Source organism: Xenopus laevis, chromosome 7S (assembly GCF_017654675.1).
Source record: "Xenopus laevis strain J_2021 chromosome 7S, Xenopus_laevis_v10.1, whole genome shotgun sequence".
NCBI classification, from domain to species: Eukaryota; Metazoa; Chordata; class Amphibia; order Anura; family Pipidae; genus Xenopus; species Xenopus laevis.
Window position 1 is genome coordinate 32986657 of NC_054384.1, and position 26831 is coordinate 33013487.

Below are 26831 nucleotides of genomic sequence, written 5' to 3' on the forward strand. Positions count from 1 at the left end.
TGCAACCACTGGGACAGAAATGCTTTGTTATACAGATAGCTAGAATCTCAGCCATAAAGCAGGGCAGGACTGTTGCTTCCAATGGGGATTGGAAAGAATCTCTGCAGCCACTGGGACAGAATGCTCTGTTATAGAGATAGCTAGAATCTCAGCCATAAAGCAGGGCAGGACTGCTGCTTACAATGGGGGATCAGTTAGGATTTGTGCAACCACTGAGACAGTAATACTTTGTTATACAGATAGCTAGAATCTCAGCCATAAAGCAGGGCAGGACTGCTGCTTACAATGGAATCAGTTAGGATCTGTGCAGGCTCTGGGACATAATGCTCTGCTATACAGATAGCTAGAATCTCATCTGGCAGCTGCCATAAAGCAGGACAGAACTGCTGCTTACATTGGGAATCAGTTAGGATATGTGCCACTGTCAAATAATGCTTGGTTATGAGTGTAATTAAGATCTCAACCATAAAACAGAACATGACTTTGTAACCACTGTAAGATAATGCATTTTTATTAAGACTATAAAACAATATGTAAGGGTAAATAAGAATATTCACTAGAAATCCATACATGGCTTTCCTAGTTCAAAAGTGATTCCACATACAAGCACTATAGGTCTCAGTTCATACACTTCTGCTCTGATTTCACTGTCCCCCAAACCAGCCTGGTTCATACCTTCCCTATTCTTCTGTTCTATCTCTTCCACATGCACATAAATCTGACCTTTCCAAAGTGGGAAAGGGGTGGCTGCTAAACAGCAGATGTTAATTGTTCGCTGAGCAGCCAATACTGACCCGCAGCACGTTTATCACGTGACTACATTAGTTACAACAACTAAGAAACTGTCTTGTAGTGAGCCCCTGAAAAGAAAAGAATTTGCCAATGCAGAGCTGCTGCATCTTAAAACTTCAATCCAACACATACCTTAACCATAACAGAATGGATTCTTGATTTGGGGAGGCTTAGCCTCCCCAAGCCTTCATTATAATCCGCCTGTGGCTGAACACTAGTCTGACAGCCTCTTCACTGGTTCCCTCACACACTTAACACAATTTTAATCCTGATATCTCTTAGCAGGGCCAGGCCAAGGCGACAGAGCGCCCTAGGCAACCTGGCTGGGCACAGCTTACCTGCAACCATGCATGCACCATGACAGAGGGGAGGGGAGAGATACTAGCCAAGTGCCCTAGGCAGGTGCCTCTTCTGCCTATCCCTAGTTCAAGCCCTGTCTCTTAGCAATATTAAATTGTGTAATGTGTTTTTTTTATTAATGTTTTTCTCTCCCTTTGCTTTCTTACTACCCATGTCTCCCAAGAGTGCATCTAATGGGATTCTATTTCCCCTGCCTATAGATATTCACCAAGGACTGTGGCACACAGAAAGATTGAGTTTTGGAAGGAACTCATGTGCCTTTGCCCTAGGTACAGAAATCTTCAAAGACTCTGATACATTAAAAAGCCATCCCTTTGTGCAAGCACAGTAGGATATAAGTTGCTAGCGTAAAATCTGCGCTACAGCACGTGATTAATCTTCTGATGTTTCCTTCCTGGACCAAAATAAATCTCCAGTGGGAAAATATTAGCATCACTTTGGGTTTCTCAAGCTTTACTTCAGAATTCCAAATCCACTCATATGGTTCACACCAGCGATTTACATTATTGCTGGTGGGAAGGAAACTGGGCAGATTTTGTCGCCCACTGTAGCGCAGCTTTATCGGGGGCAACAAAACATCCTGTGTGCCAGCGCCCTAACCCAGCCTTACGACATCTAGATCCCTTTAAGCATTAACTGGAAATATCCAAATAAACAGGCTCATTGACACCCCATGCGTATGTTTCAGTCTCACTTTTCCTTTATGATTATGAATTTCTGGTGAGATCAGCCCGTAATTGTTTAAGCTTTCGTTTGAACTTACATATTATATGCTTTGCATTGTGTTTTTATATAAGTTAATATGCCTGCTATGATATAATTCATTTATAATATAAATACAGGTATGGGATCTTTTATCCAGAAATCCATTATTTAGAAAGCTTTGAAATAAGAAAAAGCTATCTCCCATAGGGAGCATATAATCAAATACCTTGTAAGCATGTAACTTGTACTAGAACAAATCCATATTGGTTGGCAAAACAATTTGAGTTTTAATATTTACATTTTTAAATATTTAACGTATGATGATGCAGATTACACAAAGATCCCTTATCAAGAAAAGAGTAATAAAACAGCTGCAAAGGATACGTTTTATGCAAATCAGATGCAAGTACTCTCTTCTTATTATGTATGATTAATTATATCTTAGTTAGGATCGAGTACAAGGTACTGTTTTATTATTACAGAGAAAAAGGAAATAATTTTCTTTAAAATAAGAATTTTTTTAATTAGATTGTGTCTATGAGAAATGGACTTCCCATAATCTGGATCTTTATGGACAACAGGTTTCTGGATAATGGATCCCATACAGTACTTGTTTTATAATGGAAATTGTTGTTTAGCTATTAAAGGGGTTATTCGCCTTCCCACACTTCGGTTCATTTGGTTTCAGAAATACTTTTTCCAGTTACTTTCTATCTTTTTTTATTTGTGGTTGTTTTTCTACTACTGAAGTTTCATTTTTCCTCTTCCTATGTGTTTCTGTATCAGTTGACGCTGTAAACTGTTCTAAATTGATACATTAGTTTGTCCCTGCTGAGCAGAATCCCTTAGAATTGATACAATAGTTGCTAATATTCCACAGATACTGCTGAGAATGTATCAACTAAATGTAGCAAATTGTAATAGTTCAGATTCTGCAATTGGATTAATGAGCTGCCAGACTCAAACACTAGAGGCAAACTTTAAACTTGAGAAATACTGTAAAAATAAAAGATGCAAAGCAATTGAAAAAAAACTTTATTTCTGTTGAACAATCTGAGAATTGAAAAACAGTGTTTGGAAGGTAAACACCTTATTTTATGCAGTTAACATTGGTGTATTTATTGTTTATTAATGTTAAAAAGTATAGTGTACTGAATTTGTCAGGTGGTGTATAATGATGTTCACATTTACAATTTTGCTTCTGAGGCACACAGAGACAGACACACCTGCTTGAATTCACATACTAATGGTCTTCCTCCTGAGTTCTTTGTAGCAGCTTGTCTTTTTATGAGAATTTAAAAGTTCATATCCCCAATAATCTTTTTGGCTTACTATTTTTCAGAACCTTCCAGTTCCAAGGCCTGAGAGTTGATGAAGCGTTAAGGCTTTATCTCGAAGCTTTTCGTTTGCCTGGTGAGGCACCTTTGATTCAGAGGTTACTGGAGGCTTTCACAGAGCACTGGCGAGTAAGTAACTGCTGTTTATCTAAATGTGGCATTCAGTCATTACTAAACCACATAAAATACATTTATGTGAATTTAGTTTCTATACAGCTGTATTTCACAAACCAGGGCAGGGCAAATAAAGGAGCATTTTAACAGCAATTAAGTGAAGCAGGTTAAATAGCCCTCTATCGGGATTGGGCATGAGAAGGGGTAAACTTTTTCGTAAGTTATGGAATGTCCTGTTTTTTTAACTGTTCTTTTGATCTTTTATAGTTGTGGAATTATTTCCAGGTTTCAAATATAGCTTTCCAGCAAAAAAAATAAAAAATTCAATTGCTCTGTGAGGTTGCGATTTTAGTATTATTCTTGATTTATAGTATTTCTCCTCTCCTGTTTATTTTCTAGTCTCTCATACAGACCACTGCCCTTTTGCTAAGCTAAACTGAACCCTAGCAATCAGACAGCTGTTGAAATTCCAAACTGAAGATCTGATGAACAATTGAAAATTGTTATAGAATATCACTGTTTTTTTAAAAATCAATTTATAGGTGAACTACTTAATCAGGAAAGCTAAGGAAACCACTTAAAGGAGAACTAAACCCTAAAAATGAGTGGCTAAAAATGCCATATTTATATACTGAACTTATTGCAGCAGCTTAAAGTTTCAGCTTCTCAGTAGCCGCAATGATCCAGGACTTCAAACCTGTCACAGGGGGTCACCATCTTGGAAAGTGTCTGTGACACTGACATGCTCAATGGGCTCTGAGCAGCTGTTGAGAAGCTAAGCTTAGGGGTCGGAGGAAATTATCAAGCAGAAAATGAGATTGGCTTGTAATATAAACTAATGCTACTGGACTGATTATTCAATTCTGATGCTAGTTGCACTGGTTTCTGAGCTGCCAAATATTGTGAAATTTATATTCTATGTTTACTGCATATTTTTAGTTGGTCCCTAAGCTCAGTAAGTGACAGCAGCACAGAGCATGCATCAGCAGAAAAGAAGATGGGGAGCTACTGGGGCATCTTCAGAGACACAGATCTTTACTGCTAAATGGTTGTGGTTGCCTTGGGTTGGTACAGAAACCCAAAACATAATGTACAACATTACAAGCATACTTCTTTAGTTAAGCTTTACTTCTCCTTTAGGAACCCAACTGTAGTAACTACAAAGAAAGAACTGTAACAATTTTTGCATTAGACTAGTAATCATCTGCTAACAGTTTAGATTCATACTGATACCCAAGCAATGGAAAATTATCTTTGTTTTCTATACTAGAGTATTCATTGTAATTTGTTTCACATTAGCAAAATGCAATTTACCCAAGAGAGGAGTTTATGCTTAGAGATGGAAAACCTTTGGAAAAAATTATGGAAAGGCCTACTCCCATAAACATATTATAATGAAATAATCAAATTTTTGTTTATTTCCTTTTTCTCAGTAATAATAAAACAGTACCTTGTACTTGATCCAAACTAAGATACAATTAATCCTTATTGGAAGCAAAACCAACCTATTGGGGTTATTAAATGTTTACATGATTTTCTAGCAAACTTAAAGTATGAAAATTCATTATCCGGAAAACCCCAGGTCTCAAGCTTTCTGGATTACCAGTCCCATACCTGTATAACCCTTGTCACTGTATTTCTCCCTTTCATGATAATGGTGAATGTTGTTAAAATATAGATTAAGTAGGGGTCGGACAGTGTACAATTATCGTTCCTAAATTATTGGCACTAAATATTTCAGAAGTTTAGTGGTTTTTGATCCAGATGACCAGTTGAACCACATTGCTGATTTGAATCCTTTTTTGAACTGGGTACCTACTAGGGTTGCCTGCCAGGCCAGAATTTTACCAGCTTGGCCAGTAAAAGTGACGCTTGATGCCAATGTTGGGAAATTTGGAAAAAGGTTTGTGGCAACCCTGCTCTATAAACACAAGCGATCTGGATATATGTGTTTAGAGATGGTATTGATCTGATCTGACTCTTAGTAGTTACAGGGAGAATACATTCTAATTGTTCCAGGCAATTGGTCAGATCAAGTATTCCCTTCAAAAATCCAATTCATTGCAACTGTATGAAAATCATATTATGCACCTTGCAGCGATATCAAAAGGTAAAGGCCAGTTCTAGAAATTGTCTTAGAAATAGTGTTGTGCATAAAACTAATGTGTAAAATAAAATGATTTTATTTTTTAAAAATATTTAATAAAGACTATATGCAGAGCATATTTATAAACACGAGTCAATTAGAGGTAGATATGAAAGTCTTTCTATGCAGGATGAGCAGCACACACTATATCAAAAACATTTAGTGGCCTGGGGGGAAAGAATCTAGCGATTACATTTACTCCCCAATGAGTGAATCTTTTACCCCCCCCAGTAAGTAGGACTTTCGATTTAAAAATGTTTTATTTAAAAATATATATAGGTTTTATTGATGACTTTTGAATTGTTGCTAAAATGTACATTTGGCTTCTCTAGAAATCCAATGGAACTCCTTTTGAAAACAGTGATGCCTGCTTTGCATTGGCTTATGCAGTTATCATGTTGAATACAGACCAGCACAATCACAATGTCCGCAAGCAAAATGTGCCAATGACTTTAGAGGTAAGGTTTTGATACATTTCTGTTTCAGACCCCATTCTGATGTAATCACCAAACACTCTGCACACCACACAATCCAAAGCAACTGCAATGGAAAGTTTCCTGTTATCCGCCAGTTTGCCAGAAGCTGGAGTTCAATTACAGTTCTTAATGCTGTTGCCGTACCAAAATTAACACCACCACCATATACAGGGCAGGACATGTGCTTGTAAAAAAACAAACTTTGTTGTTGCATTTTTTTTCTATTTCCTGTTCTTGCGCTTCCATAATTATCCAAGCTCATATAACTACTTATAATCACCCACCCTCCCTCACTCTGCACCCTTCTCCTCCACCTTGTGTTTTCTGCTTTGATTTTCCCTTCTTTTCTCTGCAACCTTCTCTATTCTCTCTGTTCCTCCTTTGTTCAGCATTTCCTCTCCTTTATATGTTTTTCCTCTTTCTCATTTTATTATCTTTATTCTTTCATTTTGTGCTCTTCTCTTATTTCCTTTTGTGTGTCCCCTTCCCTTCTTTCCTTTATTGTTATTTGGGTCAAAAGAAAATAGTTTATAGCTTCATTGACTTTTCATTTTGCTTTGCCTTTTCTATATTTTCTGTTTTGCTTCCTTTTTAATCTTTTCCCCCATCTTTAGCAAAATACATTGACCCATTTTATGTCGATTGCCATTTTTTCCCCAGACATTTTAAAACTCCTCCTTAAATAATGTTGCACAGACTCTGACTATCCTGTAGAAAGTATGCCACCACCTTTGTGTAAAACTGGAAGCTCAGAGACTGAAAGTGCTGCTATAGGTTGATAAAGATATCTCACGCTTGTTCCTACTTGCCTGGGACACAAGCATTCAGAGATATTTAGCATTTTGTACATTTAACTGAAATCCTTTTAGAAATTGCCTTAAGTATTTCTAATAATCCTGCACTGTAACCCAGTGTCATTGTATTGCACACTTAATTAAATGGGCTTGATCTCATGGAAGATTTCTTTATACTATTAGGGTTTAGGCTCCCCACTTTGTGGTCATGTATTTGTTAGGTCTACCATGTATTCACTTAGCTCATAACATGGTAGACACTGCTTTAGTTCAAGTTCTATACATGAATAAGCTTTCTGGCTGGATTCCCGATCTCGCTGGTGTGGGCCAGCCCCTAAGTCTTACACTGACTTTATTGACTTGTTTTTTTCAATAGTCTTACGATTGTCCGATATGTCTTCATGTTTAGCATTTCTGCAAATTTGGATTCCATGGGATTAAAGTCCTGCATCTGTTGTCTCTTGTTAAATGCACAACATTTGGAGCATAAGTGTTAACACTGCATTTTGTTGTCTTAGGAATTCAGGAAAAATTTAAAAGGTGTTAATGATGGAAAAGATTTTGACCAAGATATGCTGGAAGATATTTATCATGCAATCAAGTGAGTTTTAATTCTGCCATAGTGTTCTATAAAATTAACTTAAAACATGAGATATTTCACTTCAGAACTGTATTTTGCAAAAAAATACATAGACTCTTGACTGGAAGCTGTCATGTTATGGTATGAGGAAATATCCCTCCAAACCATAAAGCATTACTGCTTTGTATTTATACAGGTGTAATTCTTCATGGTTTCTTAATCTTGTACTTTTACAAAGATGTCTCAGAACAAAGCATCTAACTTTTCTATCTCAAGGGATGTTATGCTTAAATTAAATGCAGGATAAATGCCGACTTCTGTAATAACAGTGCTGTGGGTCAGATCTAATCATTCTTCCTCTCATGCATGGCATTTTGTTGTCATTACTATAGCAGAAATGTGCATCTCTAAAACATTTAAATCCCAATGTTATTAATATTTCATTTGTTTTATTTCTTTTTCATTTATACCCTTTATTAACCTAAAAGCAGCATATATAATGTACTGTTAGAAAAACAGGGCTTGAACCTTAGTAGCCTCGATAAGTAGGTGATTTCTGTTTATAGGCAGGCTGGCCTAAGGGATTGCCCTAAAAATCCATGTGCTCACAGCATCCACCAGTGACTTCAACTCACAAAACATAAGACTGTTTGGAAGAGACAAATGTTATTTCTGCCAGTCTTCTGCTTTCACTTCTTTCTTTGTGCAAGACACTTTAGTGGTGCATTATACCCCTTTAACCATTTTTAACATTAGTTCAATGAATCAAGCTTGGGTTGAACAAACTTTTTTATTAGATGCTTTTTTTATTTTTATTTTTTTTTTAAAACAAAATTCTATTTCTTAAACTAAAAAGGACAACTTCTAAAATCAGGTGATCTGGGTCCTTATTTAAAAAGCTTCAGCTAGGGGAAGTCAGGGTTTTTAAACAGAGGGCTTCTCAGTAGACTTTTAATTTGTTTTGACTGTGCATGTGAGAGCCGGAACTAGAATGAGACTTTATTTTAAGGACTTTATTTTTAAGGACAGGAGCAATACCAGCGTTGGCACTTTTGCTACACCTAGGCATTTTTAAGAGCTCTATTTCTATTAATATCTATTAATATCTACACATTCGCTCTTGTAGTGCAGAGAGCACAATTTGCAATAACAATGGTCCCAACTTCTTCTGTTGTAAGTTCAGGAGTGGTAAGTGGGATGGGGCGGAGTGGAATGTGGATGTGGCAGTAGCTAGGGTTGACACCTTTTCTGGAAAAAATACTGGCCTTACTATATTCTTGACGTTTTTTCCTATTAAAGGAATTGTTCAGTGTAAAAATAAAAACTGGGTAAATAGATAGGCTGTGCAAAATAAAAAATGTTTCTAATATAGTTAGTTAGGCAAAAATGTAATGTATAAAGGCTGGAGTGATTTGATGTATAACTTGTCAGTCATAACACTACTTCCTGCTTTTCAGTGCTCTTGGTTTACACTGACTGGTTACCCTGGTTACCAGGCAGCAACCAATTAGAGACTTGAGGGGGGCCACATGGGTCATATCTGTTGCTTTTGAATCTGAGCTGAATGCTGAGAAACAATTGCAAACTCACTGAACAGAAATGTACCATGTGGCCCCCCTTCAAGTCGCTGACTAACTCAGAGTTATAGAGCTGAAAAGCAGGAAGTTGGATTCTGGCTGTTTTATTAGACATCTGTCCACTCCAGCCTTTATATATTACATTTTTGGCTAACTAACTATATTAGAAACATTTTTTATTTTGCCCAGCCTATCTATTTAGCCAGTTTTTATTTTCACACTGAACTATTCCTTTAACAACATTGGCATCAAGCATCATTTTTTCCGGCTAGGTGGCAACCCTAGCAGTAGCATCAAATCTAGAGTTTGCCACAGATGAATGAATGGAGAAAAATTAATAAAATAATATTAATTGTGATCCTCTACTTTCAAAGAGAATTTAAAAAAAAACGTTGTATACTGTTCAGATGTTTTTTCCAGACACTGGGCAGATTAATACTTCATATCAAGTTAATAATAGATTGATTAAAATTCAATAGTCAAAAGCCATTATATAAATTCTGACCCCACATGTAGTCCTGTTGGCAGGGGCGATCCTGGTAATTTTGCAGCCAGAGGTGACCTTCCTTTTGCCGCCCCCACCCCTCCCCACACACTCACCGCCGGAGGAGGTCGGGTGCGGTCCACGTCGCTCTGGAGGGGCCGGGGGCGGTCCACGTTGCTAGTGCGGAGAGCAATTGCGATCTCTGCACTGGAAGAGCCGAATTTCCGGTTTGAAAATCGGAAATTCAGCTCTTAGTTACCAGGAGCGGCATTTTTGCCACCCCTGGCAACCAGGGGGACTCTGCCGCCTGAGGCGAGTGCCTCAACTCGACTCATTGGTGGAGCGCCCCTGCCTGTTGGACAAAGATAACAACAAATGTGCAGTAGCACACTTCTTCAGCTGTTTGTTTATTGAGTTAGGCTGTGGGCATCCATAAAATACAAAGTTCCAAAGGTTTTGGGACGTTATTATGTTAGTCACTTAATATGTTTTAAAATGTTTGCTTAATATTCTGGGAACTAATGCTTGAATTATATTATAGCGTTTTTATGTATCCGTAACTTTCATGTGAGCAAAGAGGATCCTGACCAAATGTAATCCTCAAAGGGGAACTTGAACAAAAAAAGAAGATTTCTTAAGTAACATATAAACATTAATAAATGTGTGGTTTGCCTTTAAGTTAACTTTTAGAATACTATGGAATGGCTAATTCTAAGGAACTTTTCAATTGGCCTTATTTTTTAATTTTATTTTTTAATTTTTTATTGCTTTTGAATTATTTGTCCTCTGACTTCAGTTTTCAAATGGGGATGACTGACCCTATCTAAAAACAAATGCTACGAAAGCTACAAATTTATTGTTACTGCTGATTATTATTGTTAATGAAACATTGATCACTATTAGTTTACCATCAGTAATGCAGATACACTGGTTATATATATATTGCATGTATCTTTTTGTGCACACGCTTCCCAATTCTTCTCTGTGAGCTGCAGGGTTGATGCGTCACAAGGGATTCAGGAAATAGGAATACAGTAAACCAATGTATTCAGGGTCTCCATGCTAAAACATTTTTTTTAATTGTGCAACTAACACGCTAAGAACTGTTAATGTAAAAATAAATAGTGATGTAACTCGCTAGGGGAGCTTACCTCATTTTTGTGTGCCAGTTACATCACTAGATGACCCTCTCTCCCCAGACAAAGATCTGGTTGTGAAACTCTCCCAAAAAAATGGGGTACGCTAACCTAATTTAAAATGATCTGATGGAGTTACTGGCACAAGTGTTATGTAGTCTCTATTATTCTCTGTAAGGTGGTGCAATTTATTATGTCCAGACAGTCATACTTCCTTTTATATTTGGATAACTTAATGCCTCTACTGATCCTTATTATTTCTAATTTCTATATAGATAGGTTTCACTCTTTGTATCTTAGAGCTTGACACAGTTTTCACACTTATTTGGAACTACATTACCTACTGATTTTTCTTTACTATTTTTTTTCACAGGATTGATTCAATATTGTTACAAGTATTATTTTTCTGACACAATTCCTTTTTATTTTTCTTAGAAATGAAGAAATTGTAATGCCTGAAGAGCAGACTGGCTTAGTGAAAGAAAATTATATGTGGAATGTTTTGCTGCATCGGGGAGCCACTCCAGAGGGAATATTTTTGCATGTAGATCCTGGAAGTTATGATCATGACCTATTTACAATGACTTGGGGGCCAACTATAGCTGCTTTGTCCTATGTATTTGATAAGAGCATGGATGAAACCATCATTCAGAAAGCTATATCTGGTTTTAGGTAAGAGAGGGTTCATTTCATTCATTTCATCTATAGTGATAAGCAATCATGTGAAACGTGTGCATGCAAAGGGGGTAGGGGCGGTGACATGGCCTGTCTTAACTAGGGACGCTCCCTTTGTAAATATGGCCTGTTTGGAACACATTTTTCCAAGAGAGACAGTCAGAGAGACAACGCGGTTTTCCATTGACCTTAAGGCTAAGCAGCAGTATTGGCCTCTAGCCCTACCCCAGGCAGTAGTTTTTTTTCTTGATTAATTGACTAGCAAGATTGATGTTAGGCATAAAAATTAAGATGCTATTGAATTACATTTTCACTCCCCTGTAACAACATTGGGGGGCACATTTACTAAGGGTCGAATATCGAGGTCTTAATAAACCCTAGAATTCGACCCTCAAAGTAAAATCCTTCGAATATTGAATTAGAAGGATTTACCACAAATACTATGATCGATTGATCGAACGATTCGAAGGATTTTAATCGATCGATCGAAGGATTTTTCTTCGATCAAAAAAACCTTAGAACACTTATGGGGAAGGTCCCCATAGGCTAACATTGTAGCTCGGTAGGTTTAAAGTGGCGAAATATGCAGTCGAAGTTTTTTTAAAGAGACAGTACTTCGATTATCGAATGGTCAAATAGTCGAACGATTTTTAGTTCGAATCGTAGTCGAAGGTCGTAGTAGCCTATTCAATGGTCGAAGTACCCAAAAAAATACTTTGAAATTCAAAGTTTTTTTACTTCGAATCCTTCACTCGAGCTTAGTAAATGTGCCCCTTACAGAAGAGGGGATAGCAGCAAATTCTAAATATTTCTACTGTACCGCACCTTAAACTTGTTTACAGCTATAAACATGTTGCTTGATGTAATAGGATATGTTAAACATATGGATCTAAGCAGTACTGGAATTAAATGGGAGTTAAAGGAGAACTAAAGCCTTACTAAAGAAGTAGCTAGAAATGTTGTACATTATGTTTTGGGCTTCTGTTCCAGCCCAAGGCAACCACATCCCTTTAGCAGGGAAGGTCTCTGTCTCCAAAGATGCCCCAGTAGCTCCCTATATTCTTTTTTACTTATTCACTGCACATGCTCTGTACTTCTGTCACTTAATGAGCTTAGGGACCAACTCACAAATATGCAGTATACATAGAATAATAATATAAGCCTGAATAGTAATTACTACAGATAATTACTACATGGCAGCACAGAAACCAGTGCAATTACCATCATAATTTAATAATCATCCTTGTAGAAACAGCTTATATTACAGGCCAGCCTCATTCTCTGCTTGTAAATTTACAACAACCCCTAAGCTTAGCTTTTCAACAGCTGCTCAGAGTCCACTGAGCATGTGAGTGTCACAGACACTTTCCAAGATGGTGACCCCCTGTGATAAGTTTGAAGTCCTGGATCATTGCTGCTATTGAGAAGTAATGTTTGGTTAAATGACTTGACATTGCTTTACAAATACTGTTTTTGTTTTTTTGTTCTAGGAAATGTGCAATGATATCTGCTCACTATGGTCTCAGTGATGTTTTTGACAATCTCATAATCTCCTTGTGCAAGTTTACAACACTTAACAGTGAGGTAGGTATTAATGCATTTTGATATAGGTTTATTTAAAGGCTGAAAGAGTTGATGCATTGATTACTTCTTTGATATCTCATGTTCTGTACGAGTCCTTTAAAGAAAGTTAATAGTAAACAAGTTTTAATCAAGGAGGAATTAGGGGTAGACAATAGTCACCTACCTAAGGCACGATTATTTTTGCAATAGTGTAGCACAATTCCAGAAATGTTTTTTTTTCTAAGGTACAGTACTACCCTTCTCTTAGCTGGTCTGTGTCCAATGTGTCCATTTCTAAAGACACAAGTAATGATGTGAATGGGTCCATGGTGGAGTGGAGGGGATCAGGTGGCCACCCTTCCCTCAAATGCTAAAGCTTTTTGGCCCACCTAAAGTCCAAACTCTCAGAGAATTAATTCTGTAAAAAAAAAAACAATGCTGCTTAATTATAAGCTATCTGACCAAATCTGGGCATGTATGTAAGTTTGATCTGTTAATTTGCACTTTGTTTCCAGTTTTAAATGGTCCTTGTATCTGAGGCTATTGAACCTTCTCTCTATGAAGTCAGCTTGATTGATTATTTCTTCCCCTATATTTCAGTCCTGTGAATTATTATTGATGAGACACAAACAGTTAATTTTCTTAAGTGGTTTAATTGCTGATTTAAATAAATAAAATCAAGTTTACAATTTTGTGTTTTTCATTTACTACAGGCTGTTGAAAATCTTCCCACTGTTTTTGGAAGCAATGTAAAAGCTCAGATTGCTGCAAAGACTGTTTTTCACTTATCCTACAGGCATGGAGACATCCTTAGAGAGGGCTGGAAAAACATAATGGACTCCATGCTGCAGCTTTTCAGAGCTGAGCTTCTTCCCAAGGCCATGGTAGAGGTAAATCCATTAGCTATTTCTGTAAAATATTGGTAGATGGACAATGAATATATGTATGAATATTTATTATTTCTATATTACCGTTTATTGTTGTTTTTTTTTTTTTAGCAAAATCTCAACCCATTATTATCCAGTTCAATCTTAAAACATAAGCCCCAAATGTGTTTTGCATGCAGAATTTAATCATGTCACTCCATGGTGTAAAACCATAGTAATCATTTAATGGGGTCAAGGGCTGTTGTCAAGGATAGTGATGTGGATGGTGTAGGCCCTAATCAGTTTTACTACCATGCGATTTTTTTCATGAAAAGTTGCAACCAAATATGCAGTTGCATTTTTCGCTGCAACAAAATTTTTATTTTTCACAGAAGTGACTATCATATTTTATTGTGATTATTTTTGTGAATTTTTATAAATATGCTGCTCAGAATCTCTCTTTTGTGAATCCTTTAACATCATACAGTTTGACACTGTAATATTTTTTCTTTGATTTCTTCTTCTGTTTCAGGTTGAAGACTTTGTAGATCCCAATGGAAAAATATCTCTTCAACGTGAGGAAATCCCTGCCAACCGGTTTGTGAATGCTAGTTTACTAATATATTTGTAAACAGACTTTTTAGGATGTGCAGTAACCCTTCGGCCAATAATTTTAATACAATGAGGTAACACGCAAAAATCCTTCTTATGATCGCTCACCCTATAACTGGGTGGGTCCAGGTGCAAATGCCCCGGACCAGTCGCTTAGATCGTTACTCTTATAGGCATTCAAATCAGGTTACTCTCCGCTCCACGACTCTGGCTCGGGTGCGATGTCCCGAACCCGTAGCTTAGGGAGGCCTGGCCATAATCACTTCAAAACTGTGGCGTGCACTTTCACAATGTGTAAAAGAAACGGATCCGCACACACCGATTAGTGCAGTCGGGGATTATCCCCTTTTTTTCAGCCACCAAACATCAACGTTTCGGGGGGGAACACCCACCCTTCATCAGGATCCTGATGAAGGGTGGGTGTTCCCCCCCGAAACGTTGATGTTTGGTGGCTGAATAAAAGGGGATAATCCCCGACTGCACTAATCGGTGTGTGCGGATCCGTTTCTTTTACACATTGGTTGCTAAGGGACCCGGCTGGGTCAACGGAAGGAACGCACCACCAGCTTGCAGGATTGGTGAACTACAGGTGTGCGGTAGGATAATTACATTGTGCACTTTCACAAACCAGAGACCAGCGGTGAATAAAAAAGCAACTTTATTCCCCCAACATTTCTCTTCCTTGTTGGGGAAATAAAGTTGCTAGTTTACTAATACTAGTTTTTGTTTGCTTTTAGATTTGTTTTAGATGCTTCAATTGCCAAACCAGATGAAAAATATGTATATTTGAGTGAGAGATGTACTCACTGTTTTATTAGCTTCCAATCTGTTCCTATATCCACAAATGCCTCTTTCATTCACCATTACTGACAGTATCATCAGTCTCCTTTAAAGCACCAGTGTTTGCCTTTCTGTATTATGCTGGGGAATTGAAATAATAAGTTGGACTGGCAACTCATGCCCCTCACTGGCAAGGAAGATATGGAGAGTGTAGTGGGCACAGTCTCAATTAAATTAATACCTCCTTCCCTTCTTCTTATGATGCTGTAATGCTTTGGTATATCCCTTACATTTCCATTTGTGGATATTTAAACCCCAAAAAATGAATTTGATATCCTATAAACATTCCTTGCAAGTGAGTCCAGGTGGTGAGTGGCTTGAAAGGAAGTCTATCAAGTGAACCCCTGCTTTTCATTCTGGCCCTTTTTGCTTACAGGCTTATTTCATATAGGACCATATATTAATTCAATTTTTAAATGCTATAGAATGCCCTATTCCTAGAAACTTTGCAGTTGATCTTCATTATTTATATATGTATGTATTTATGTATGTATGTATGTATTTGTTTATTTATTGGTAGTTATGAATTATTGAATTATTAGTGAATTATTTGTGTTTCTCTACTGCCTGCTATAAAAATTGGGGCCACAGTCGCCGACAGCTGAAAACTGTTGCTCTGTGAGGCTACAACCGTTGTTATTCTTACTTTTTCTTACTTATCTGTTTATGCAGGCCCTCTCCTATTCTTATTTCTATTACTTGTTTAAAACAATAAACGATTAAAGGTGAACTACCCCTTTAAAACATGAATGCTTTAACAGTCTGGTCATTTCTATAGAACTCCGATTACCTAACTATGGTTTTGCAGTTTTCTGCATGCAGACAATATACAAGATATGCTAAAGTGTCTCAATTTTCATTTCTTTTATATTTTTAGTGGGGAATCCACTGTGCTAAGTTTTGTCAGCTGGTTGACTCTCAGTGGAACAGAACAGTCAAGTTTAAGAGGACCTTCTACTGAAAATCAAGAGGCCAAGAAACTAGCACTGGAATGTATAAAGGTAAAACACTGATCTGGAATAATAATAATAATACTATTGGTGTCATAAATTATTCTGGTATTGAAATAATAAAATTGTGATCTGAATGATGTATAATTTCTGTTACATGTACCATGTAAATAAATTATAATAATTTGCAAGCCTAATAAAGTTTACCATCTCTTTACTTTTCTTTCTTATTGGTCTTTTGTAAATGTGTCATTGTAGTTATGTGATCCAGAGAAACTAATCACAGAGAGCAAGTTCCTTCAACTGGAGTCTTTGCAAGAACTGATGAAGGTAAAGAATGATGGAGCTGACTGATTAGTTATTTAAAATGCATATTGTACAGGTTAAATTAAACTGAAACTAGATGGTTAAGCCTTTGTTTAGTGATTGCTTTGCCTTTCAATTTTAGGCTCTTATATCTGTGACGCCAGATGAAGAAACATATGATGAAGAAGATGCTGCATTCTGCCTTGAAATGTTAATACGAATTGTTCTAGAAAACAGGTAATTAGAATAGAGAATTAGAATAATGCTCTTAACATAGTTCCCAATTTCTGACAAACTTTAAAACAAAATTGTATTAAAAGATGGAAAGAACTACCCAACACTTTTTCAGAAAGGTCTATTGCTGCTTTGTGATCACACAACAATGACATGTCTTATTGAGACAAGTCATGATTCCGACAACATTATTCCTCTCTATTTTGAACTTTGGTAATTCATTTAAGACCATGAAACAATGTATTTTTAGAGATATCAGTCTACGAATTATGTGAAATTGCGTATTGCTGTTTGAGTCATACTTTTCGTTTCTAGAGATCGTGTTGGCTGTGTCTGGCAGGCTGTGCGAGATCATCTGTTCCGCCTGTGTGTCCATGCTGTAGAGTTCTGCTTCCTGGTTGAAAGAGCAGTTGTAGGGCTGATGCGCTTGGCAATTCGTCTTTTACGCAGAGAGGAAATCAGCAGCCAGGTATAGTTCTGTTGTAATATAATTCTATGTATGCTTTACTTTACCGTATACAACCAAGTAATAGTGATTTAATAAGTAGTTTTCAGCAGATTATCATCTCACTCAGTTTTTTTTAATGAAGAATTTTTATTTGAATAATTTGTGGTCAGACTTCAGTAAGTCACACTGACATTCCATTTTATCTTTGATGTAATCCAAATCCTAACCACATGCTAATAGAGTTTAAGCTTTGTATTTTTTACTACTATAACTTATTTAGAATAAGTTTACATTTTTATTGAATGAACTAGAACCAGACAACATATTTTATGTGTATTACTTTGTCATTTCATCTTAGGTTTATTAGTTTAAATTTTTCCATTTGTCTTACACTCCATTTTGTATGATTTGTGCCATTTTATCAGGTTCTCCTCTCCTTGAGAATTCTTTTAATGATGAAACCAAGTGTGTTGTCGAAAGTGAGTCGCCAGGTTGCTTTTGGTGTGCATGAGCTTTTGAAAACCAATGCTGCTAACATCCACTCCAGAAATGACTGGTACACACTTTTCTGCCTGTTGGAGTGCATTGGGGCAGGAGTAAAGCCACCCCCTGCCTTACAGGTGACGACTAGAGCTGATAATGACACAGGTACGTTGAGGACATTAAGCCTTGAAATTCAATGCTGTACTGAGAGATAAGCAGCTGTTTTATGCAGCTTCAGAATTAACTGAAGGCCAGAGAAGGAAAGAATATATTCTATTCAAATCCATTAGTAGAATTAAAAAGAGCATCTGTTCTGGATGTGTACAGCCTGAAACTATCACAATATGACTTTTAGTGTTCTTCCCGAGACATCATATACAGCCACCTCATTTTAAAATAAATACATAATTATCTTGATCTTCCTTATCAACTTAAAGGGCTGATTCCCATAGGTATAGTCTATTGCAATGTCTGATTTAAAACCCATTATCATAATAGGATTTTTTTTTTTACCCTATTTACTGTTAAAAATGGTTTTTAGCGGGTTTTCTGAGAATCCTTTATAGGTAACAGTAAATACATTGGCTAAAGGATAAGAGCACCACATATACATTTTTAAAAGGAGTGTAGATTTAAGTTTGGGATCTATTTTTAAGAGTTCTGTGGTTATCAGTGTTTATTTTAGATTAACCTTTCTTTTATTTGGAGTCCCTTACCTTAAGGGTAAGGTCACACAAGGAGATTCGGGGAGATTTTGTCGCCTGGTGACTAATCGCCTCATCTTCTGAGCGACAATCTCCCCGAACTGCCTCAGCGTGTTTTCCCTTAGGCTATAATGAAAAGTCGCCTGCGCTAATGCACACGCGGCAATGCGTTTTCCATAGTCTCCTGAAGTTGCTTCTCCCCGAATCTCCTCGTGTGAACTAACCCTAAATTTATACTATTTAAAATAATAACATTGCTTTGCCATTCCCATTGATTTTTGCTGTTTTACTGAACATGAATTATGAGGCATTGTCTTATCACAGACTTTTATAACATTTTACCGGTCTGTACTTTTTATGCTGCATTCTTAGAATATGCCTTGTCTTTCTGTTAGCCTTTTACAAATGTATATTGACTGTCTGTCCAGATGTTTAGCTATTTTCTTTTACCTAGCTACAATGTGCTACATGAAGTGTGTGTGTTTCAGCTTTCATGTTTTCTGCTTCTATATTTAGGTGCACAGTCTGATAGTGAAGTTTCTTCATATCATCCAAGTGAAGTTAGTCTTGATCGTGGATACACCTCAGACTCTGAGTTGTACGCAGAACACAGCAAACTGGCAAAAATCCACCGCTCTGTGACTGATGTGGATATGATGAACAGTGGCTGGCTGGTGGTGAGTATTCGCAAATTTCTTCCGCATTTAAAATTGAATTTTGGGTAAAACAGTCCTGTTTTTGTTTTTTAAATCCACATTTTCCCAGATTAATGTCAATATCATGTGACAACAGTAATTATACCATTAAAATAAAATACAAATCTGAAATCTTTAACGAAAATGACTTTTGCTTTTTACTTTTTTCGTATGACTTTTACATTTTTGTAAAATAATTGAAAAGTTTAATGTGAGAATTAGATACTCGTTCTATAGAATATAATAGAACATAAAGTTTTTTTGGTGCATATAAAAAGTAAAAGACCAAAACAGAGTAGAGAGAGAGAGTCGCTCACAATAAAGGCCATTCTCAGGCCAGTTCTGCAGACTCAAGCACTGGCACATTTTTTGGCCCATGTGATCTGTGCCAGAGCTGTGGACAAACCTCAGCTATCTACTGAGCCTGATATGTTCATATGAAGAATTACTAGGAGAATGTGTCTCTAGTGATCATATATGCAAGGACAGTTATTCATGGGAGACAACTCTAATTGTAAAGAAAACTGGATTGCATATAAGCAGTGCTTTAACTGGAGTGAAAAAAATGGATTGATGCTATGTGCGCCATGCTACCTTTGCTGTGCTAAAATAAGCCCCTCCCACCATTATGCACCATACCCACTGTTATAATAAGCCTCATAGTTTCACCCACTTAAATGCTAAGCCATTTTGCTATTTCTATTTTGGTATTTCCTTCTAATGAACAGTTTGATGCCCATTTTGCATAGATTTACCCTAGTGTGTGGCCTGTAGGGACCCCAACATTTCTTAGCAGCCAATTCAGCTTCTGTAAACACAGCACCTTGCTTGTGTTTTATAGCACAGCACAACCCAAGTATTTTCTATATTGCCCCCATATTATTTCGTATAAATGATTTCTCAATCTCCCACCCTTATCTACCTTCGTTTTCTCTTTGTGTTTCCCTTATTTTATTCTTCTCTTCTGTTCTCTATAAGCAATCTTTTATCTCTCTTGTTACCTTCTATATGTTCATTTTTTCCTTTGCTTTTTAATCTCTCTATTTTATTTGCATGCAGGAGAGGGAATGAGCAAAGAAAGCTCCAGTATTACAAAAAAAAACCCGTTCATACCCCTGAGGGGATGCTACAGTATTTCAAATAAAAAAAGAAGTGGAGGGATGGCATCCCTCCCTAATTCCAGCACTGCATATAAGAGACAGATTGCTATCTTTCTAATTGTCTAGTTAGGACTTTAATTAAATATGTATTTTAAATCTCGTTCTTTTATTTTTCCCTACACAGGTTGGAAAGGAAGATGTTGACTCTTCTAAAGTTGCAGCAGTTATTAACAAACCAACCTCTAATGCCCTAGTAAACCAATACAGCCTAACCATTGGTTTGGATTTTGGCCCACATGATACCAAATCTCTCATAAAGAGTGTAGAGTCCCTTTCTTTCATTGTTCGAGATGCTGCACATGTCACACCAGAGAACTTTGAACTCTGTGTTAAAACAATCCGTGTCTTTGTAGAGGCAAGTCTAAATGGAGGTGTGTGTAAGTGATTTTTGTATTTCCTCTCTTATAACAAATATATGTTGTGTATTGCTATAAAATGTGCATCTATAATATGGGCAAACATAAAATAATCATGTTATAAGGTTTTTTACTATACATACCATCATATCATATCTACATTTCTCTGTCGTCTCTAGGGGTTAATCTCCACCCTCCAGGAGGCAGGACACTTAGAATAAAAAAATTAAGGGGGCGTGCCAGGGATCCGGCTTAACCCCACACACTGTAACCATACCTAAGTTTTTAAGTGTCCTGCTTCCAAGGAGGATGGACCTCACCTTCTATTCAGAAGCATTCATCTTTATGGGGTGTCTCCAAGTGCAGGAATGCCTGTTTACTTAGTGAACCCCCCCCCCCATCAAGGGATACTTCACCGGGGTCATTCCTTAGCCATAACAGGCTATATCCGACCCACACAGATACCACCTGCCACCCAATAGGGACAGCAGATCTGAACGGTGAAGCACCGGGGTGAGTACCATGACAGTGTTCATGTTCTGTCTCCTCGCCCCCCCCCCCCCCCCCCGAGGGGGAAAACAATTTGACTACCTAATTAGGTAACACCAGGCCCAAGTAACCACACGGGTTCCGGGCCTCCCTTATGCCACTCACAGGTCATTTTAAAAGAAGAACAACTATTTCAATAAAAAAGGATTCAAGTCATATTCATGATTCAGTCCATTTGGGAACAGTGACCCTAATAGTTGTTCTTCTTTTAAAATGATTTTATCTTTTGTAGGTTGTTATATGGATACTGTGTATCACTTGTCTGGGATTGTAACCAACAATGGACATTATCAAGATAAGTCTCTTTTTTGATACATTTGAAAATAATCAACTTATGTGATATTAAGTGATACATATGACAAATTGTAACCTTTTAAATATGCTGTATATCTTGTTAATATATGTGGTGACACCAGGGGGCACTGTGCCCAATGGTATTTAAGGTCAGGTGGTGGTGGAGTGTTTTATGCTTGACAAAGGGTGGGGTGCCGCTCGAAACGTTGCATCTGTGCTGCTGTCCTACGAATAAAGACGGTTTTAATACTATTGGAGTGCTGTCTATTGGAAGAAAATATCTACAGGGAGTAGCACACATTGCTCCACAGTGCCTTTCTTTCTAACGAAAGTCGTGTCCTCATTCCACATCAACCAAGAGATTGTAGTGCCATCTCTCTGTCCTGAGCCCAAGAATGACAAAGAACGGCGTCTTCACAGTCTGGATGTGGTCAGAGCACTTCGCTGGTATCTTGCATGCTCTAAACCATTTTGACGCTCCCAAGCATTGTTCTTACTCCCATCTGGCCCTCATCGGGGCATGGCAGACTACCATTGCACGATGGCTCCGGGACATCATCAGTCAAGCTTACCTATCTCCACCAGCAACCGTTCAAGCCCACTCCACTAGATCCATGGGTGCTTCCTGGGCATGGCGCAACTCGGCGTCCTTGAACCAGATCTGCAGAGCAGCCATCTGATCTTCAGTGCACACATTCACAAAATTTACAACCTAGACACGTTTTCTTCAGCGGAAGCCGCTTTTGGCCGCAAAGTACTGCAATCTGTTGTGCCGTAACGTGTCTCTGCTATCTGCTAATTCTAACCTTCTTTCGCTCCCTCCCTGCTGTTCTGGGGCTGTTTTGTTAAGTCCCCTAGAGTCCCTATGTCCCCCTGAGACGACAGAGTAAACAGGATTTTTTGATACTCACCGTTAAATCTGTTTCTCTGCAGTCGATAGGGGGACACAGGGCTTCCCGTCCCTAGCAAAATGTTGACCTAATGGTCATACGGAAAAGTTTCCTTGGTTTACCATTTGAGTTAATACTTTTATTCAGCAGTCTCTTTGGTACAAACTGAGTTATGGTTACAATGTGTGGGGTTACAATGTGTGGGGTTAAGCCGGATCCCTGGCACGCCCCCTTCATTTTTTTTATTCTAAGTGTCCTGCCTCCTGGAGGGTGGAGCTTAACCCCTAGAGTCCCTGTGTCCCCCTATCGACTACAGAGAAACAGATTTAACGGTAAGTATCAAAAAATCCTGTTATCTTACTTTTCTCAGTTGTCTGCTTTTGGTCAAGTTTTTCAAGTGTTTTTGAAACTCTGAAGTTGAATTTCTGCATTTTAGTGCAAAAAAACTTTTACTATTGATAAATCATTCCCATAGTTTGCATTAAAAGAATAAAAGTTTATTAATATGTACAGTTGCCATGTCATGTATGCTTTTAAGGAAAACATGATTAATATGCTATCAAAAAAAAAGTACAAGAAAACTTAGGCAGAGAGGAACCCCACTAAAGATGAATTCTTTACATCAGAACATGGGGCAGCAAGGTACAGAAGCAGCTTGGTTGGATGGGCTCTGACTCAACATGTCATGAATCTTCTGTAGCTGTGGGACTGTAGCCTAATGAAACAGGAAAGGAAATCATTTATTTGCAGAGCATCGTCAAGTTATGCAATACCTGAACACTTCTAACAAACCAACAAATATAAGGGTATAATAATAGCCCCAATCCTTATTTGACAACCCCATGGGTAGCCTGCCTGTGGCCAGTACCCTGCTTCTGCTAGACTCTCTGTCCCTGCAGATTGGTAGGCAATGACAAAACTACAGGTGTCCACCCACGCTGCTGGGAAGGGGGAATTTTTATACTTTTATACAGGAAGCAGAACCCATGGTCCCACAGGTCTGCTTTATCTATGGTTGCACCAGTGCTGATAGGCAGATCAGTTGTTCTACATAGTAACATAGTAAGTTAGGTTTAAAAAAAACACACATTCATCGAGTTCAACCTTTTAAGTATAAATAAAACCTGCTTAACTGCTAGTTGATCCTTTCGAATCCTCTCCAGTTTGCCTCAGAGGGGGGAAAATTCCTTCCTGACTCCAAGATGGCAATCAGACTAGTCCCTGGATCAACTTGTACTATGAGCTATCTCCCATAACCCTGTATTCCCTCACTTGCTAAAAAGCCACCCAACCCCTTCTTAAAGCTATCTACTGTATCAGCCTGTACTATACATCACTTCTATCACATTTTACATAGTTCTGCACATTATGTCAGACAAACTAAACTGATCTCAGTAGTTTTTGTTTTTCATTCAGACCATTATCCCATTTTGTTCGGAAGTACAACAGAGTTGCATCTGCATCCTTTGTGTAGTTTGCCTAGATGTCAGTCTCTCTGCCACCTTTTGCAGCTCTAGCAACTTTTACTTCTGACTAAGTATAACAATAAACTACAGATATGGGATATGTTATCTGGAAACCCGTTATCCAGAAAGATCCAAATTACGAGAAGAATATCTCCCATAGACTCCATTTTAGTTAAATAATCAAAAATGTTAAAAATTAATTTCCCTTTTCTCTGTAATAATAAAACAATACTTTGTACTTGATCCCAATTAAGATATAATTAATCATTATTCGAGACAAGGCAAATTCTATTCATGTTTAAATGTCTTTTTAGTAGACTAAGGGGCAGATGTATGAAGGGTCGAATATCGAGGGTTAATTAACCCTCGATATTCGACTAGGAACTAAAATCCTTTGACTTCGAATATCGAAGTCGAAGGATTTAGCGCAAATGCTGCGATCGAACGATCGAAGGATTATTCCTTCGATCGAACGATTAAATCCTTTGAATCGAACGATTCGAAGGATTTTAATACAACGATCGAAGGAATATCCTTCGATCAAAAAAACTTAGGCAAGCCTATGGGGACCTTCCCGATAGGCTAACATTGACTTCGTTAGCTTTTAGCTGCCGAAGTAGGGGGTCGAAGTTTTTTTTAAAGAGGCAGTACTTCGACTATCGAATGGTCGAATAGTCAAACGATTTTTAGTTCGAATCGTTCGATTCGTAGTCGTAGTCGAAGGTGGAAGTAGCCCATTCGATGGTCGAAGTAGCACAAAAAACACTTCGAAATTCGAAGTTTTTTTACTTTGAATCCTTCACTCGAGCTTCATGAATCGGCCCCTAAAGGTATGGAGATCGAAATTCCAATAGGATCCATTATCTGGAAAACCCCTGAGCATTCCCATACCTGTACACTAGCAGAGAATAACCAGATCTCTTGTACTCCAACTTTCTGTGGCGCTAACACGTATTTAAAATGTATAAGCCGTTTACCCATGTAAAGTAACATCTACTTTTTAAGTCATCTGAAAACTCGAACATAACAAAATAGGAACCTTCTAATGTGAACTGATATTAACAATAAGAAAGGCATTTAGGGTAGTGGCAGACAGGGAGATTAGTCACCCAGGGATGGCATATGTATCACTTCGGAATCCCGAAGTCACCCAAAGTTTCCTTGATACGTATCCCATCCCACCGGCGATTTGCATTCTGTACTATGGGCGACTGATCTCCCCAAATGCCTTCCAATCTTCTAGAATGCGAATTTCCAGTGGGAAGACATTTGGGGAGATTAGTCGCCTGTAGTAGAGAAGATTTGTTGCTGGGCAACTAATCTCCCCGTCTGCCATCACCCTTAGTATCACAGTGTAGGTAATCATTGCTTCTCAGGTAGATAATTCATAGCATAATAGATCATTCTCCGTAATGTAAAATTTATTTTATGACATCCTAGACCAGCATAACGGACCAGTTGTTTATTTCAAGACCCCAAAATTTTAGTCTGCATTGTGGAAATTATATGAATACAAGCCACGGTATATATTTTTTACACAGCCATGCCCCTTTAGTTTAAACAAAACTGGATTGGATTGGAAGCAGAAAGTATTCAAGGACCTCAATGTCAACTTTTCCACTTATAAGAGAATCTATTGTATTTATTATCCATGTTATTTATACTACAATTATGAATGTAGTTGCTTCTGATGGTTTTTTTTAGTTAAAGACAAGTGTTCTCAAAATAGAAAGTATAGTTTACAACAGTAGTGTCACGATCGCCGCCCGGAGCAGGTCCTGGGTAGCGGCGCCGGCGCGATGACGTCAGCGCGCTGACGTTGGCGCAAGGACGTCAATGACGTCACAATGGCGCCAAATTCAAAATAAAAACGCCATCTAGACGCCAGAATGGCGCCCAAGTATAGGAATACATTTCTTAATTGTTTCCTGGGTTTCCTGTGAGCTGATATTGCTAATTCTGTTCCTGATTACTTATCTTGACCCCTGCCTGGACTTTGCTGTTATCTGCCTGCCCCTGAACTCTTGCCTGGATTCTGACTACTCTTTGGATTAACCCTTTGGACACCGCGACCTTGCTCCCTCAAGAGGGCTTCCTCCTCGATCCTGACTACCTCCCTGGAGGGATCTCCCGGCTCCTTGACAAGTAGCCAGATATTAGTCATATGTCAGTACTATTTTGACCCATTGCTAGCATCCAAATCACTTTTGAAATGAATGTACCTTAAAGAAACCCTGTCATCGGAAAACATGTTTTTTCAAAACGCATCAGTTAATAGTGCTACTCCAGCAGAATTCTACACTGAAATCCATTTCTCAAAAAGAGCAAACAGATTTTTTTATATTCAATTTTGAAATCTGACATGGGGCTAGAATTTTGTAAATTTCCCAGCTGCCCCTGGTCATGTGACTTGCGCCTGCACTTTAGGAGAGAAATGCTTTCTGGCAGGCTGCTGTTTTTCCTTCTCAATGTAATTGAATGTGTCTCAGTGGGACATGGGTTTTTACTATTGAGTGCTTAGATCTACCAGGCTTCTTAGATCTACCAGGCAGCTGTTATCTTGTGTTAGGGAGCTGCTATCTGGTTACCTTCCCATTGTTCTGCTGGGGTGGGGGGGTGATATCACTCCAACTTGCAGTAAAGAGTAATTGAAGTTTATCAGAGCACAAGTCACATGACTTGGGGCAGCTGGGAAATTGACAATATGTCTAGCCCAGGGCCAGAACTAGGGGTAGGCAGAGTAGGCACGTGCCTAGGGCGCCAGGCACGTACCTCCTCTGTCGCCTACCCCAAGTCCGGTTCTCTTCTCTGGCCGACTGTTCGCGCTTTATGCGCTTCTGCGCATGCGCACGCGAGTGCAAATTCGCGCATGCGCGCATACTAAATAGGCGCTGCGACTGCCGGGCCTGCCTAGGGCGCCTGCCCAGCATGGCCCGGCTCTGGTCTAGCCCCATGTCAGATTTCAAAATTGAATATAAAAAATCAGTTTGCTCTTTTGAGAAATGGATTTCAGTGCAGAATTCTGCTTGAGCAGCACTATTAACTGATTCATTTTGAAAAAAAAAAATTCCCATGACAGTATCCTTTTAAGCTTGACCATACATGGCCTATATAGCCTGCAGACTGAGCCTCTCTATACTCGTTCAGCAGCTTCTTACCCCATGTATGGAGCCAAAACAACAGTCTGTCCAGCTGATGTATGGTAGGGGCTCAGACAATGAATTGAGCTCCCTGAAAAA

General features: G+C 38.2%; 1 protein-coding gene across 10 annotated transcripts in view; it reads left to right on the top strand.

The window, feature by feature from the left end:
* gbf1.S (golgi brefeldin A resistant guanine nucleotide exchange factor 1 S homeolog) overlaps window positions 1–26831 on the top strand; it is a 144615-nt gene that overhangs the window by 96645 nt on the left and 21139 nt on the right. For 6 of the 10 annotated variants that reach the window (XM_018227592.2, XM_018227598.2, XM_018227597.2 and 3 more), the window contains 14 exons: window positions 3200–3323; window positions 5787–5912; window positions 7243–7325; window positions 10937–11173; window positions 12667–12760; window positions 13453–13629; window positions 14138–14202; window positions 15935–16058; window positions 16266–16337; window positions 16456–16550; window positions 16863–17016; window positions 17421–17643; window positions 18699–18859; window positions 20162–20414. In XM_018227592.2, the coding sequence (XP_018083081.1) occupies window positions 3200–3323; window positions 5787–5912; window positions 7243–7325; window positions 10937–11173; window positions 12667–12760; window positions 13453–13629; window positions 14138–14202; window positions 15935–16058; window positions 16266–16337; window positions 16456–16550; window positions 16863–17016; window positions 17421–17643; window positions 18699–18859; window positions 20162–20414 (1988 nt within the window). The remainder of the gene's footprint in view (window positions 1–3199; window positions 3324–5786; window positions 5913–7242; window positions 7326–10936; window positions 11174–12666; window positions 12761–13452; window positions 13630–14137; window positions 14203–15934; window positions 16059–16265; window positions 16338–16455; window positions 16551–16862; window positions 17017–17420; window positions 17644–18698; window positions 18860–20161; window positions 20415–26831) is intronic. The other 4 variants (XM_018227593.2, XM_018227595.2, XM_018227601.2 and 1 more) reach the window with 1 other exon arrangement.